General features: G+C 41.4%; 1 protein-coding gene across 9 annotated transcripts in view; it reads left to right on the top strand.

The window, feature by feature from the left end:
• Positions 1 to 16,403, top strand: part of myo1b (myosin IB) — a 48,914-nt gene that overhangs the window by 8,856 nt on the left and 23,655 nt on the right. For all 9 annotated transcript variants that reach the window (XM_023950925.1, XM_023950922.1, XM_023950923.1 and 6 more), the window contains exons 3-4: positions 743 to 858; positions 15,597 to 15,691. In XM_023950925.1, the coding sequence (XP_023806693.1) occupies positions 743 to 858; positions 15,597 to 15,691 (211 nt within the window). The remainder of the gene's footprint in view (positions 1 to 742; positions 859 to 15,596; positions 15,692 to 16,403) is intronic.

The following is a 16,403-nucleotide window of genomic DNA, read 5'->3' as shown; positions in this document are numbered from 1 at the left end:
CCAAATTCTGTAAAATCTTTGATTTGCCTGAATTTTCTAGTCAAAATAACATTTAGACATGATGCTCAAAGGGAAAACATGCCACTGGAAAAATTATTATTACTACAGTGAATTTTTACAGAACATCCAAAAACCTGTCTGTAAATTGAGATTGCTTTCTAAATTTAAGATTTATTGTTTTGTTTTGTTTCTAAACCCGGATGGACGCCTCGGTTGGCTGCGTGCAGGACTGGCCCTTGGAAAACCAGGGTTAGAGCCCCACGACCCTTTGATAAGATCAAAAATCAAAACGCCCTATTAGTGTATAAATTTAAGAGGAAATTACCTTCAGTTTCCCTCTTTTTGAATTGGCAATGTTTGGTTATATTTGTGATTTAAGTTGTCCTTTTTGCCCCCGGCATCTACAGTAACTGCACATAAGCTTAGAACCGCGTGTGTGCCTTCAGATACCCATTCTAGATGTCGCATGCCTCAACAGTATTAACCCCTTGATGCCTGAATTTATTTACGGCTATGAAAATAAATATCACACTTTTGCCGTCCAAAAGATGCAAAATTAAGAAAATTCAGGATCTGAATTAGTTTGATGTATATTTGCATCAATAGGCATCCAGGGGGTTAAAAGAAAATGGCTCTGTACCTGTCAGTGTCCTGATGGACTGACTGAAAGGTGTTGAGGAGCTCCTGTCATTGGTGCAGAGCTGAGTAAATGCTTTGTTGAAAACTTTGTTCCTCCTTGCAGACGTACATCGGCAGCGTGGTGATCTCCATGAACCCCTACAGGTCCCTGCCCATCTACACGCCAGAAAAAGTGGAGGAGTATCGCAACAGGAACTTCTACGAACTCAGCCCCCACATGTGAGTCCAGCCCCCCCCATTCTTCTGCTGTTGGTTCAGGTGAATTTTAGGATGAACCCTGATCCACAAAGTGTCTTTCCATCATTTTAAATGTGATTGAACCTAAAAGGATTAAAGCCTCTGTGCCAGAATGACGGAGGTGCGTTTGCTGGTCACTCGGTGCAGCGGGGGGCCATCTGTGCACTGCCAACACCAACTGTGCACCGCTCAGCCTGCCAAGACCAAACAAAGACCAGCACTCATCAATTAGCCTGCTGTGGCTGGGGGCTGCAGCAAAGCCCTCAGAGACGCACACAGGAAGAGCGAATTATTCCTGTCCCTGCAGACGAAACCAAGCTGCTTGATTTGTATCTTTTCTGTGGTACAGTCTGCCACAGTCTGAGTTTTTTTTTTTGTTTTTTGGTGCATTTTCACCGAACAAAACTCCAACTTAAATGCAAAAGCACTGTTTCAAACCTGATGTGGGAGGAGTTTGTGGCTTTCTCTCAGCAGTGTCAATCATTCAAAGGAGGGACGACATTCCAGACAGTAGCCAGCCCCCCCCAGGTGGGAATGCCCCACCGCTTTAGCCTCAGGTCAGGTGCTTGATGTTCAGAAAACGTGCTGAATGTGGTTTTGGTTTGTAGTTGATGAAAGCCGTCGTTCAAAAGCAAGACTGTGCAGAGTTGAATAACGTTTGGTTTTTGTAGCTGCTTGCTGGGAGACGGCTATGTGCTGCTTTTAGTCAACAGATTTGCATTAGAATAATTTTAGTGTAGTTGAGTTTTTGTTTTTTGTTTATTTTAAATTAGGCCTCAGATTGTTCAAGTGTAGACGTGTGTAAAAATAACCGCTGGAGTCCAGTATAGGTCGGTTCATTCTTGAAGGGGGGTGACGGGTAAATTCCGTTGACTGTTTGAGGACCAAGAAACCAAAATCCCACAGACTTCTATGTAAGGGTTAATGGCCGACGTTGGCATGATCAGAAATTGATGCACTTTTGCTTCCCTGAAGGGCATTAATTCTGTTGATGCGCACTTCGAAGGCCATTAACCTGCTTATACCATGGTCACTTACAAAATAAATCATTTTTAGTACTTTATTCTTGTCAGTTTTCCAGTTTGGATTGCTTTTTTTCGCAAAAAGCGGACTTTTTGTCACGTGGTGCCGCCTACCTGGCTGAGCTGACCTCGACTGCAGCGGCAAAGGAAACTTGTATCTATGCTGATCATCATGATGCGTTAAATAAAGCTTCAGTTCAGAGAGAAAGTTCTCCTCTTACCGCTTGTTTTTGTCCAGATGATGAAGCTGAAGTTTTTTGTAAGGAAGTCTGCGCACAAACTTCTTTTTTAGGGGTCCTGCAGGGTGTCCCCCGCCTTTGCTAACGAGTGGCCTGGATGGGCTCCGGCAGCCCTGTGCCCCCGAAAGGGACAAAAACTGGTTTAATGATGAATGAATGATGAATTTTCTGTAATGCAAGTTATAAAAGTTACAAACGGACTAATCGGATGCTTCAAAAGTATGTGGCCTCCACATTGAACGTTCAAACTGTTGACAAGCCCGCTTTCAAGATAGGGGTGTGGCCGTCCAAGAAGTTCACTCCTGTTTGGTAATTGTGGTTGCCATAGAAACGTTGAATCAGACCAACTTGGACAAATCCCTGCTTACTAACGATTACTGGTTCCAACATGGCGGTGTCAGTATTAAAAAAATAAAAAAAGGCAACTGAATTGACTTAATTTCATTAGAGCCAGGAGTGAGGTGTTTTCTAGGGGTGACGACACACTCACTCACTCACTCACTCACTCACTCACTCACTCACTCACTCACTCACTCCAGTTCTCAGATGAGGTCAGTGGTGAATTCAGAGAAATGCTGGCGTGTTTGCTGCAAAAAGGTTCAGATTAGCACCAGTTTAAGGCAGCTTCTTCAATGTTATTTAAAGTCCCACTCCGATCATCTTTTGAGCCGTTTTAAAAATGTTCCCAGTGGTCTTTTGATTAAAGCTTAATTTTCTCCTATTGCTATACGTCATCAGACAAACGATACAAGAACACAAAGACAATTAATTAAAAAAGATCAATTTTTTTTTTGCTCAAATTGGGTCTTTTTAAATTCTATTGATACGTTTTCAGTAGAATTTGACTGGATTCGGTTCAAAGTGGAGCATTTAGTGTTTTTCTATAAAAAAATAAAAAACTTCACATATCTCGTTCATCACATGTTGGCTCTTCAGATTAGTTCAGAAGCTGATCCTGGTTTTAAAATTGAGGCTTTTGAGAACTGGCCTCACCTTTGTTGCCATTGGTCCACCTTTGAGCAGGATTCTGCTGGCTGCTGCGGAGCAGGAAAACTGTCAATAGGTTTCCTGAGTGGAGGTCTTCTGTCCTTCAGTTATCTCTAAGAAATCTGTAAGCTGTCACCAGCACAAACCTGTTAGCCCATGAATGTTGAGATGCCGCCTGAGATAAAAAAAAAAAAAAAAAAAAAGAGATGCTGTTTTCTTTTTTTCTCCCCCTAAAATGTCCTCATTCAGATTCACGTAAAGCCTGCTGGAGGCAATCACACTTTCTGTTGTTGAAATTTCACGTCGGGCCAGTCTGGGTTCAGCCGGATGACTCAGCCTGAAGGTGAGTGAGCGCCTCATTTGACGAGGAGTCACCAGTAAGGCGTTTCTCTGGAATTATGGCTCTTTAAGCACCAACGAGGGCTTGGGCAATAAAACTCAAATCCTCTGACAGCTTTAAACTGTTTGTCCAGCTTCCTGGATGAGGGTGACTAATCCACTCAACTTTCCTAACTTGACAGAGGACGATCCTAGACTCTGCTCTTTCAGCTGCTTCATATTGAAAGTTTGGAGCTTTTCAAAAACCAAACGCCTGTAGAAATGCATGTCAGTTTGAAAGTGAGTGAAGCTACATGGCTAAACAGCATTGACAGGTCCTAACAGGCCCAAGTCGGACAGGGAGACCAGACTAATGCCTCTTGGTTCACAACCAAACACAGTTTGAAAATAAAACGTTGGACTTTAGTGTTTTTATCTGGTTCAGGACTTTTTGGATAAATGGGAGTTCTGCACCTGCAGACTGATGGTGCAGAAGACGGAGGATGCTTTCATGACGTCACGTATCGTCAAAATCCTTCCACGCACAGAAATAGGAATTTGAAGTGGTTAGTGGGCTAATTGTCTGTTAAGATGCATTCTAATTAAAGCTATTGAACTTGAATTGCAGATCCGCCAAAGTAGAATGCAGTATTGTGCAGTATTGATCAGTTAGAAGAGCTGATCAGCAGATGGTTGAAAGCCTGTATCTGGGAATTTCATTTTAGGTTTTGTGTAGTTTGAACCCTTAATTGAATGCTGGATGTATGTTTGAAAATCTTACAGCATTCATTTGGCAAATATTTTGATCTCCCTACTTTCATACCAAGATTTTACTGTTTTTAGTTCCATTTATTTCTACTTTGCCATTTAATAAGAACTTTTTCTGCTCGTTCAGCCGCCTCACATGGATAATTTAGGTGTTTAAGAAACTTTGCAAACTCTGAATCCTTTAAAGATGGATGCTGGTGATATTGGTACGAGCCTGAGAGAGAGAAAGGAGCTTCTTCAGAAGATTTCTAAAGTTTTGTTTCATTGGAAAAAAATGTTCTGCCCAAAACAAGTTAAACTAGAGAATAGATGGTTTTTCCCTTAGAGTGGACAAAAAATCTACAGATGAAATGTATTGATTTAATTTAAGTGATTTCCTACTCTTAAGACAAAATAAACCTTGTAATTAACTATAAACATTTAAATTAAAAAATATCGCTCTGGTAATTGGAAATATTGTCTTAAAGGGCATTTATCCTGCTTTTCTTCAACCATCAAGAGTTTACTAGTAAAGCAGTTCCCCACTTTGACATCACAACGTGAGAACTCGCTCATTATTGTGGAATGGGAGGGGCTGGTACTTGGAGAGGGGGATTTTAGAGGAATACTCTGAGATCTGTGACTGGATCAAAATACCGCTTTGGGGTTGCTTTTGTGAGGAATTAACATAATAAATTTGAATGATTTAAAAAAAAAAAAAAAACAAGTAGAGGCTACTAAAACTTAGCATGTGTGACTCTATAAAAAGTTATTTCAAATAAATATGTTTACAAGCCCAACCCCCCCCCCCCCCTCCTTTCCCCAAGTATGTCCTAGTTTAAGCACTGCAACAATTCAACCGTCCTTATTTCTAGACCATATTACACGCTATTATTACTGTTAAACTTCTGTCCTACTGTTGGTAAAAACATTCAAATTTTTTTATGAATCCAAAATGAATTCCAGTTTCCTTGACTGAGGTGTCTTTGTTGAAAATAAGACAACTCACCATTCCCAAATGTTTAAGGTCAAAAGACTCAAAGTTTAAGGTTTATGGTCTTAAATCAAATCATTCCATATGACTAAAAGGTTGCTTGGAAGTTGGGTTTGTTTGGAGCATTTTTGCTCCTTGCTATAACGACACAAGGAAAAATGTCTACAAAGGTTTTACAGCATACAAAAACTCCAATGACCTGCCGAAATGTTAAATTAGAGTTTCTATCCTCAGCCATCTCTAGAAATCCACAAATTCCCTCTCCTGGCCTGTCTGTGGAACTGTTCATGAAGCCTTTCTAGACTGAACTGGGATGCATCTTCCCCTTTTCTGAACACGCCAGCACAGTAGACCTGAGCTGATCAGGGTTTTGTTTGGGTTTTTTTTTTTTTTTGTGCGTTTCACACCACCCACGCCAGACACAGCTGTGTGCGGACAGTCAACTAACCTGGTGTCTCCAGGGTAGGGCTGGAAGACGTTTACCCTGAATATAATGAGCTTTTAAGACCCCCAGGGCTCTCGGCACTCAATACTGTGCTGTTAGAGCGGTGGCTAATGGAGCACAGAGCCCCTGTGCAAAATGTATATGGAGGCCTCCAGCTGCTGTCCACATGCGCTGGACAGATGGCCTGTGGGTGGAAAAAACTCAACATCATTTTCCTCTAGAGAACATCCCCCTCACCCAGTGGCGGTTCTACACTAACTTACTCCCTGGGCGAGTAACCCCACCAGCGCCCCCCCCCCCCCCCCCCCCCCCCGCACACATACAAAATTTGACAACATCCTGTTGTGTTCCCTATCTTCTATTTAGCCATTTTACTCAAAAAATGCACGAATTTTCTAGACTCATATTACAGGGGGGGTCAAACTCAGTCACACAGGGGCCTAAGTTAAAAACACGCTTAAGGTTTTGGGCCGAAGAAGATAAACATTAACTGAACACACTAAAGCTAAACTTTTAAACCTTTTAAACTGAACTTTTTGAACATAAATATGAATAAAAACAGGAACATTAATCCAGTATAACTCAAGTTAAACCTTAAATAACTTGTAATATTTTGCTCTCCAGAGAAATATATTCTGTCAAAATTATACAAATATGAACATGCTGCAGGACAAAAAACAAAGAAAGCCTGGAAATATTATAATATTAATAAGAAATTACATATCAAATAATTCCATTTTTTTTGCTCTTTCATCATTCTTTAGAGCATTTTTTTTAGAGCTGGACTCCTGCTTCATTTTTAGCAATAATTTCTTAATGTGTGACGTCCTGTGTGTGTCTTTGTGAAACATATCAGAGGGATTAGATCTAAAAAATAAAACTTATTGTGATTAATATGTTTAGGTCTTATAAAACATTAAAGACTAAATCTTAGAACTCATCAGTGGGATTACTCCAAAAATATTTGGCATTTCCCTAAATTTGTGCAACACCAACAGTAGAAATCCTCCAAAAAAACTCAATTCTAAAAGAATGGTCTGCGCTCATCCCCCCCCCCCCCCCTTCCCCTTCCCCTTCCCTCTCACACACGCGGCTCCGTCTCTATGACGGGAGGTGCAGCTGCGGCTCAGAGTTGATTGTCAGATAGAAAAAGACTCCCAATCCCCTGTTAGTGTGATTCACCCAGCCACCGGAGAATTGCACCCCCCTCTCGAGTTTTTTTACTAATGTTCCAAAGACTACCGCAAAGAGGTGTGGCCGCAAGCGTCTTGCAGCAGAGGGCGGTGGTCACGTGCGCATCGGGTCTGCTGTGTCTGGGCAAAGAATTGTGGGAAATAACCCCCATTGCCTGCTTTTGTCGAAATTGGGTTGAGCACGGATGTTTTTTCTGCCTAAATCCTTTTCATGTGCCTGTTTTACGTTGTTTCACTCTGAATTATTCTTTTTTTTTTTTTTTTTTTTTGCACCATGAGTGTGAAGAGGAAATAGGAGGAAGACATTATTAAGAGTCTGATGTTTCAAAATAAAAGCATTAAGTGTCGGCTACTGAAGCAATTTCAACTTAAAAGCTTTAAGCTACCTCTTTGAATATAGTGTGTACCACATTACGCATCGGGCACGGCAAATGCCGCCCCCTATGAAGTGCCGCCCTGGGCGACCGCCCATATCGCCCATATCAAAAACCGCCACTGCCCTCACCCTCCACACTCTCTGTGGATAGACGTTGCTAACGGATAGACGTTGCTAACTGTCCTGTCGTTTCGTAGTTAAAGTGCTTTTATTCATGTGTTTATTTTGCCCCGTCACGATTGAGGCAGCATGATGGCAGCGCATCAGGGAATGCGGCCCCCTGATTGAATGGAATCAATGGGTGCTGTTGCTGCAGTTTACAGGATGAAGCCCATGACCTCGTCTACATCCTCAGTCAGAGGTCACATGTTGAGGGTAAACGAAATGCTCTGGACGCTTGCCAGTCGAGCATTAGGTCGCTCTGTCAATAGTCTGCTCCTCTGCTGGGATTTTTAGACCTGGAACTGGTGCCGGATTTGACTGGACTGTAGCTGTCAAACACTTGGTCTTTATTTAACCCAGAGTAGGTGAAGAAGGGGTCACGCATCACTGGACTTCTGCAAGATAGTCAAGCCATGTATCTGCAGAAATGAACCCAAACCATGACTCGTCCCCTACCATGCCTTCATAGGATCTTTTTGGGGCATGTTTGCTAAAAGCTGCCAGGTTTTCACCAAAGCTGGTCCACAGAATTCTCTTACTTTGGTTTCCAATGATCATCAACTCTTAAAGTTTATTGTCCTAAGGGCTGCCTCCCTGCCTTCACAGACAAAACAAACTTTCTGTTTTCCCCCCAGTTCTGATGTGACTCTGGGCTTGCTGTACAGCTAAGAAAATGGCTTTTTTTCTTTTTTTTAAATATTTTTTAAATGTCCACATGCATGAAATGGTCCAGTTAAAAACAAACTCTCCAAAGAGGAAGCTGCACAAAAACTCTCCCCCCGGTTGGTTTTAGACTGCTTTGTAATCACAGATCGACCGTGATCTTGGTGCTTTATCTACAGGAAAGGTGGACTTTGGAGTCATTGCAACAGTGCATCATAACTCTGTTTACTTTTCCAGCACATTTAAGAATAACTCTCAGGTGAAAAAAGAAGGTGGATAAATATTTTTGTGCTGGTGACACGGCAGATTCTTTTCGTATCAAACCAAAGTGTTGCTTTTTTTAAAAGCGACCCATAAGAGAATGCAGGCGCTCCTTTGGGACAGGTTTTATCTGCAGCATAAACATGTGGATTTGGAGTGTTTGGCATCAAGCTGGTGCCACGTGTACCTTGTGTGGGTGTTGCACAGAACCTCTGTGTAGGTAGATGTAAGTGGGCCCTCGTTATAAAGACCTCTTGGCTCAGGTGGGCTGATTCAGTGTTGTGGGTGAAATGATTACTTTGCTGAAAGATGGAGAACTGTGCTCTCCTTTGAGTCACCTGACAAACCCAACAATAACATACAAATGCATTCTGCTGGCCAGCATGGCACTTCATCATAAAGAGGATTTTGTGCATTGAGGCTTTCCTTTTTAGAAAGAAAAGAATAGGCATATCACCAGGTTTATGTGATATCTGCTCTGAAACTGGAAGGGTTGCTTGGAAACGCACTTATCTGCTTTAGAAAATGATTATATGGAGTTCATGCATGTTAAGCAACATTTGTATACATTTATAATTAATTTTGACCAAATGTTTTTTGCCTCATGTATTTACTTTATTTGGCTGAAGAATCTTTCTGCTACTTTTAATTGTTTTTAATTACTCTAACAATAAAAAATAAGGGTTCATACCCAGTCTAGTTTAGATGGCTTTAGAATAAATTTTTCTTTCCGTCCAATGTATTAGATGGTTTTCTTAAAAGTTGCATATTATGATTTTACTTTTTAGTCTGCGAAGGGGGAAATATTTGAAACCACTTCCTACAAATAAAACAGGGAAAGCATCAGCACTTAATCTTGCTGGTCTATATTTATTCATTTGAGATCTTTTCAGAAAGTTTCCTTTTCGTTGAACTCTGTTGGCTTTTAGAGCCTGAAACTGGAAATGTTTAACAGAAGTTATGAAATCCACAAATATATTCCTAGATAAAAGGTGTACCTGCCAATGGCTTCAACACAACACTGATTAAACATTATACATCTTATCATTTATTACTCCTGCAAGCACAGGTTTATGATTTTTGTTTGTTTTACTGTCAAAACGCTGTTGTAAAGCGGCGGTTTGCTCAGAGCAATAAAAAAACACAGGTTTTATATGTTTACATAACATGCATGTTGGACCCAACATAAATGTGGAAGGGACCGGAAAAGCTGATCTGTGCGCAGCCTTTCGATTTTATAATGATGTCCTTTTATTTATTTCTTAAGAAACTAACCCGTCTCACGACGGTCTAAACCCAGCTCACGTTCCCTATTAGTGGGTGAACAATCCAACGCTTGGTGAATTCTGCTTCACAATGATAGGAAGAGCCGACATCGAAGGATCAAAAAGCGACGTCGCTTTGAACGCTTGGCCGCCACAAGCCAGCTATCCCTGTGGTAACTTTTCTGACACCTCCTGCTTAAAACCCAAAAAGTCAGAAGGATATTTTTTTGAATGGGATCAGCTTTTCAAAATGTTTGACTTAATTGTGCAAAAAGGATCTGGAAACCCCATCGCACTAAAGATGCATTTAAATAAAACAGGAAGTTATTCAAAATAGACGCGTTAAAAATAAAAATCATTGCACTGATCAGGCTTTTTATATAATTTGTTTTGGCTAAAAGACATTTAATCACAGTCGGTATGTAATTCACTCTCTGAAAGCAGTTTGAGTCATTTTGGGTTAACCAGGGTGTCGTCGTCAGGGTGCCGTTTTCCTTCCTTGTTTTTAATGTTTTATTTGGTGGAGACATGTTGGGGTTGGAAAAACTAAGAATTCAGGCATCCACGGCAGTTATGATTAGCTTGTGTTTGATTTCCAATAGAAGAAAATTTTTACCAGGAACCAATAAAGAGATCCAAATTGATCAATTTGTAAATTGTATCAGACTGCGAGGGAGTCTAGTTCCCCGCATTAACTAGAAGAATCTGAGTTGAAGTTTTCAAATGAAATCGTCCCCCCCCCCCGATTTCTTTCCACAATAAACCCCACAATAAACGTTTTCTTTGCCAACAATGACAAATTGATGGAATTAGTCTTCTGCCTGGTCAGTTTTTTGCAGAAAGTTTTTGTCTTTCTCCCTCTTGGTTGCATGAGCATGAGCTGTCCGATCTTATTACTTGACTGCTTTTACTTCCCATTCGTGAGTCAACACACTAACAAGGAGCTGCTCTATTAAAAATAAGTACAGTGAATATCTTTAAAATGGTTTGTCATTTCAGTTTTTTTTTTCTTGGATAAAAATAATTTCTAGATTTTTGTGGGTTAAGACTCGATTTTTACTGGCAAAACTTTTTTTATTGCATGGAGTTGGGGACCTGCATGCAACGTTACTAATTATAATTGGTTCACATTTCATAAACTTGGTGAAAGAACTGGATAGGTTGTAGCGTTTGTCCATGAAAGGGGTATATATACTTGCCACAATGTTCTGATGGGGATTTAAGTTGTCCCTTTACTTAATGAACGTAGTTGGTGTTGCCCACCACGGCTGGACCCAATGACACCCCCGCCCCCTCACGCCCTGCCTGTTGGCTTGGATGCTCACATGGCCACCCTTGGGCTACTTTGAAGGCCAGCAAATTGATCTTGTTTCAAAGTGGGCTGGATGGCTGGTTTCTGTGCTGCCTTTGTGTTCCTGTGAAGGGCAGAAAGGGTAGTTATTTTTAGCTAAATCTACTGAAATGTGTTTGGTCTTTCTGATCAATAAATAACTCTATGGGCGACCGTGAAATCCTCCGGTTGTCCGTCTTACTTGGATTAGATGATCTGATTAGTTTTTATCTTTTGTGGAAAAAAGTCAAAATTATTTTTCATTGCTGTTCCATGTCTGCATTTGCACTTTGAAGAGCCAGAAGAAGCAGAAAAATTATCACTAAACATGAAGTCTAAAATTAAACCAAACTTTCTTTTGGCTTCTAAGCTATAAAAAGATGTCTTGCTCTTCATTTTCCTTCATCCTGTCTGTGGTTGAGTAATTGTCCTTGACAAAATTGTTGGGTTTTTTCTTCCTGAATGTCCTCCAGCCAAAGACTGTTCACCTCTGTAATTATTTTATAAAATCTAGACTGGGAACAGATGTACTTTTCCCTGTAACGTGTTGCTGAGATTCCTGTTCTGCTTGCATATCATGCAACAAACGCAGGATGGCCATGCTTCCAGAGGCCATGTAGTCGTTGTGCTCGGATGTTTTGGTGCCTCACTCAGCATGCTAATTTCCTGCTTTTCTAAGGATCATACGAACAGCTCAGGCTGGTGGTTTCCCCCGCTGTGGAACACTAAATTGCTGTGTAGGAAAGTGAATTAAAGCTCTGGACCCCCTCGAAGTTTGACGTATGGACAGAGGAGCATCGGTGAGCGATTTAGCTGAAGTCTCTGACGGCCTGTGGTGTTTTGAATTAATTAGAGACGTGTGGAAGCAGGGCCACTCTGAACTTTTAATTTAACCGGTTGTTGGTATACACTTTGCTTTACCTGCACTTTGACGAGACACGTTATTACGCTCTCTTTCCTTATTTGTTGCATCCTCGGCCTGTGTCCCGCAGGTTTCTTTTGGTTCATAGCAAAGATGCACAGGTTGTGGCCCCTCTGTCTTGCCACAGTCACCCCACCTTCCACCTAATCAGGGAAAAGTGGCTTCCTTGTCTGGCAGCTTCAAAGCCGGGCTGACTTCCTGAGGGTTCTGAGAGAACCGGGTCATGCTGAGATCAAAGGATAAAAGCGCTGAAGCTCCACACATTTGCATGCAAGGACTAATCTCAAATGTTCATATTGAACATGTTCGGCTTTCATTGCCATTCCATAAATTCTGATTATCATAATTATGAAGAGGTTAAATAAATCGACTCTTCATTACCAACCCTGAAATCCATCCCAGGCACTAAAACTCTAGTAAAACCCTAAAGACTGCTGACTCTGCCTTTTCAGCAACTCCACCCTTTTTCTGATTTTAGGTCACAAACTGCGGTCGAATCCTTCTGTCCTGTGTCCCAGCAGGTTGAAGAACTGACGGTGCTATTTTCTACTCCTGTACCTCATGCCAGTGTGGCTCTGCTGCCACACTCTCATCCAAATTACAGCCAGCAGGCAGATGTGAAGGCAGGTGGCCAAGTTGTACTTATGGCCATGGCCTTATCCCGGACTAACCCCCGCACACCCACCCTGACGGCCACATCAGAGGGGCCTGTGGGCTCCTATTCGCTTACCGTCACTATTTATGAGAAGATAAGACAAAATGACTTTGTATATTTTAAAAGGGAAAAGTTTGGCTTGTGTAAAAAATCTGTTTCAGAATCAAACTATTTTTCAGCATCCTTCTCTTGAAATTGTCAAAAGTAATATTATTACCGGTATACATAAATTCTTCTTGGTATGAGGACTTCCTGTTCTTATGTTGCGCCTCTGACCAACATGTGACTCCACCCTCCAAACCGCTGTTGAGCTGCTGTGCAGATGAGATAATTGGAGGATTGCTTGGATATTGTCAGGAAGAGGTAGGAAAACGGAGCATCTGTTCTCCTGCTGCTTCTCTGCTCTGCTGTCCAAGAGGGGCTGGGGAGTTGATTATGCTTGTTTACCAATACTAATAACTCCAGAGGTTCAACTACAATAGTTTATTGAACCTATTGATGCTATTATGTTAGTCCAGTCATATTAGATCTAAGATACTTGGACATCTTTAGGACATCAGCATCTGTATTCTTTGAATTTAACAGCTGGAAATCGGTCCATTGAAAATGAGTACAGTGAAGGTCTTTTAGTTTGTCTGAGATCAAATGTTTGGATTTAGGTGATTATCTAAAGTTCAGCTTGGAATGTTTTGAAGGCGTCTGGATGGGTTCTGGTGCAGAACCCAAAGTTCAGTCTTCCCGTCTGAGCTCTTTCTGCACAGTGTTCTTACTCTGTCCACTTTAGTCATGATTTCCTAGTAACAGACGGGTACTTTAAAAAACAGAAGAATGCTTCAATTGATGAGTATGTACTTTAATTTGGACTCTTCACATTAAACACAACAAACTATATTTTGTGGAATATATATATTTTTTTTTTCCATCAATGGACTTCACTGTAAAGCAAGCTCCTCTCAGACTTATTTTGAAGAACACAACTAAAACTGGATCCGTGGGTCGGAGCCAATGGTGCACTTAAACTTGGCATCGGCTTTCAAATCCCTCTATTCCAATGGTGAAAGACAAATCTCCACCAGAACTAAAGATAAAAAAAGGTCTTCCAACTCTCATTCTGAGCACTATTTGTTTGATGGTATTACAGACCTTTGGGCTTTGAGTGCTGCAGGAAAGACTCAATTCACTCTGTTTTGATGCATTCCTCTGAAACTACCTAAAGCTATCTTCCACTCAATGTGAAATGTAGCAGACTGGTCTGGACTTGACGATAAAAGACGCAGACGGATGCTTTGGTTTTAGACCGGCAGAAATTTGTCTTGATGAGTCACAGGAGTGATGGGCGCCATCAGTCTTTAAGGAAAAGGTTTTTGTCTAATGTGCGGCTAATTGGGCTGAAACCAGTTTTCATCAGCCATCGTCTGTCACCGGTTTTATGCTAAATGAAGACGCCTACTGCGTCCAACTGCTGTTTGTGATAGAATTTTGGCATTAGTCCACTATTCCAAAGCGAATGAACGGCAGAACGTTGGCTTCTCACCTTTGACCCATAGACCGATCTTCAAGGCTCCAGTTTGACGCTCCTTGAAAAAGGACGAAGGAAAACAATGACTTTATCATTTTTGTCCTTTGATTATTTATTCTTTGCAGTTTATAGATATTTGAACAAAAATGTTAACTCTGCTCTCACTAGAAGATTCTGCGTCCAGATGACTCTACTTCAAGATAACATCTAGATAAATGAGAACCTTCACCGACAGTTTTTTAAAAATGTTATCAGTATTGTGGTTACGCATCAGAAACCACAGGATCTCTTCCTCCTGGGGTTTTGGCCCATAATTAACTGTTTAGTTGACTCTTCTCAAAAACATGGATAAACCAAAAAAAAACTTTTGTTCTGTGTTTTATATACGAACAGCATTTGTAGACCCACGCCAATAAAATGTATATTTTTATTTTGTGTTAACATGTGACATTTTTCTGATTGAGGACATGGATAAAGAAAATTAAGCTCAAAATTCTATTTGAGTATGTCTTTATTTAAATGGTTGTGAATCAGGAACAGGCAGAAAAAGGTCGCTGCTCTGCTCCATTCTGATGCACCCACTTGTAGACCAATGGATCCATTTACGTCTGTTTTATTTAGAGTCGGGGTTGTGAGGGGCTGTAAGCTAGCGGTAGAGCGCCTAAACAGATGGGTGATGGGAAGTGGGGCAGGCTTGCTCTGTGCCAACAGTCTCGCCCACAACTTAAGAGGTGAATTTCTAACCGCTTTGCAGAAACTTTCCTAGAAAATGGCAGTTTTCTTTATTTTATTTAGGTGAAAAACTACATAATTGTAATTAAAAAGTGCATCAAAAGATGATCAGAGTGAGACCTTTATGTCTGTCTAGAGTTTAATTGTATTTTTAATGATCAGTTCTCAAAAAATCCAAATGACACAGTAAGATGCAGATCTTTACGCCTGGAGGCTGTGAGAATCGTCGCTCGCGCTTGAAATCCCTGCAGTGCCACTGGAAGTTTGTAGACCATGTCATTGTGATTTGACCCTCCCACCCGCCACACCCTGCTTCCAGATCCTCAGAAGGGATCGTCTGCCCGAAGAACAACTGAATATTGTTCTGCCATTCAGTGGGAGTGAATCGACCGTAATGAGTCCCACTTTTCCAGTGCATTACAGGAACGTTTGACAATGGGCTTTGTTTGGTTTTGTCAGATCCTCTACGGGTTTTGTGGAGACTGCTGCTTAATTATTGTTGAAACCTGATGGGGGAGGACAAATGTTTGCACTTTGCAAATGAAAATCATGTAGAAAAATATCAATTTAGACTTATTTATTTGAACATTAAACCCTAACCCTTATATAAAAAAAAGAATGATCAAAAGTGTGCTTTTTATAAATTTATTTTCATTTATTTATTTATGTGGAGCTACCCGGCTGGTTTTAGACTTTGGGGATCTTTCCAGTGAAGCATCGTGCTTGTGATTAGGGAGAGCCTTGTGGAGAGCTGCAGCATTGGACTGATCCCACTGTCAAGAGCTACCCGTCACCCCCCCCCCCCCCCCCCATCCAGCCCCTGTCAAACGGGTCTGCTGGCCCCCGATTGAGGCGAAAAACTTCAACGGAAACTGTCTTTTGTCTTCCAGCTATGCTTTGGCAGATGAGGCCTATCGCTCTCTTCGGGACCAGGACAAGGACCAGTGCATCCTCATCACGGGGGAGAGTGGAGCTGGGAAAACGGGTGAGGTTTGGAGGGGGGGGGGGGGGGGTTTATCTTGAAACCTGATCGAGTGACGGCCTCAGGCCCCTCGTTAGTCATCAGGCTTTTCTTTTTTCTTTCCTCTCTAAAGTGCGAATAGAGGCTAAAACCAGCGTCTGTGCTGTTTTTAAAGTGAGACTAATCAGATTTGAGCAGAAACGTTTCCATGGGGAGGGGGCGGTCTTTCATTGTCTTGCAGAATGTCTTCAGTAGTGTGAATGATAAGCTTTTTTGCTTTCGAGTCTAACCTGAAGATGACGGAGGTGGGGGCAGAATAAAGCAGCGCTGCTGATTTAGATCTCCCAGAGGGGAACCTTTTTAGCCTTGTCTTTGCGTTTTGACCCCCATGTTTTAACACGAAACATGGGGGCAGACTCATCACAACACAGCAAACATTTTTTCTTTCTTTTTTTTGTTTGTTTAAACACCAAAAGGCAACGGCTGACACCTTAAAATTGCATAAATATTGGCCTGGCATTAGAGCACCTTCACGTATCTCATCTTCAAACGGCATTTCCTGCTTTAGTCAATGCTGCCCCCCAGAAATTGTTATTTTGAGTTGAAAATGCGTGACGGACAGGAATGTGGCTGTAACGGTCTCGTGCCATATTTCCCTGTACTGTGCAAACATATTTTCATACTTTGACTGCTTGTTCCTGCTCCTATTTTATCATCTCCTTGACTCTAGCTCAGA

Source organism: Oryzias latipes, chromosome 21 (assembly GCF_002234675.1).
Source record: "Oryzias latipes chromosome 21, ASM223467v1".
Lineage (NCBI taxonomy): Eukaryota > Metazoa > Chordata > Actinopteri > Beloniformes > Adrianichthyidae > Oryzias > Oryzias latipes.
Note: the sequence above shows the minus strand (reverse complement) of the source record. Positions and strands in the feature narration are given on the sequence as shown.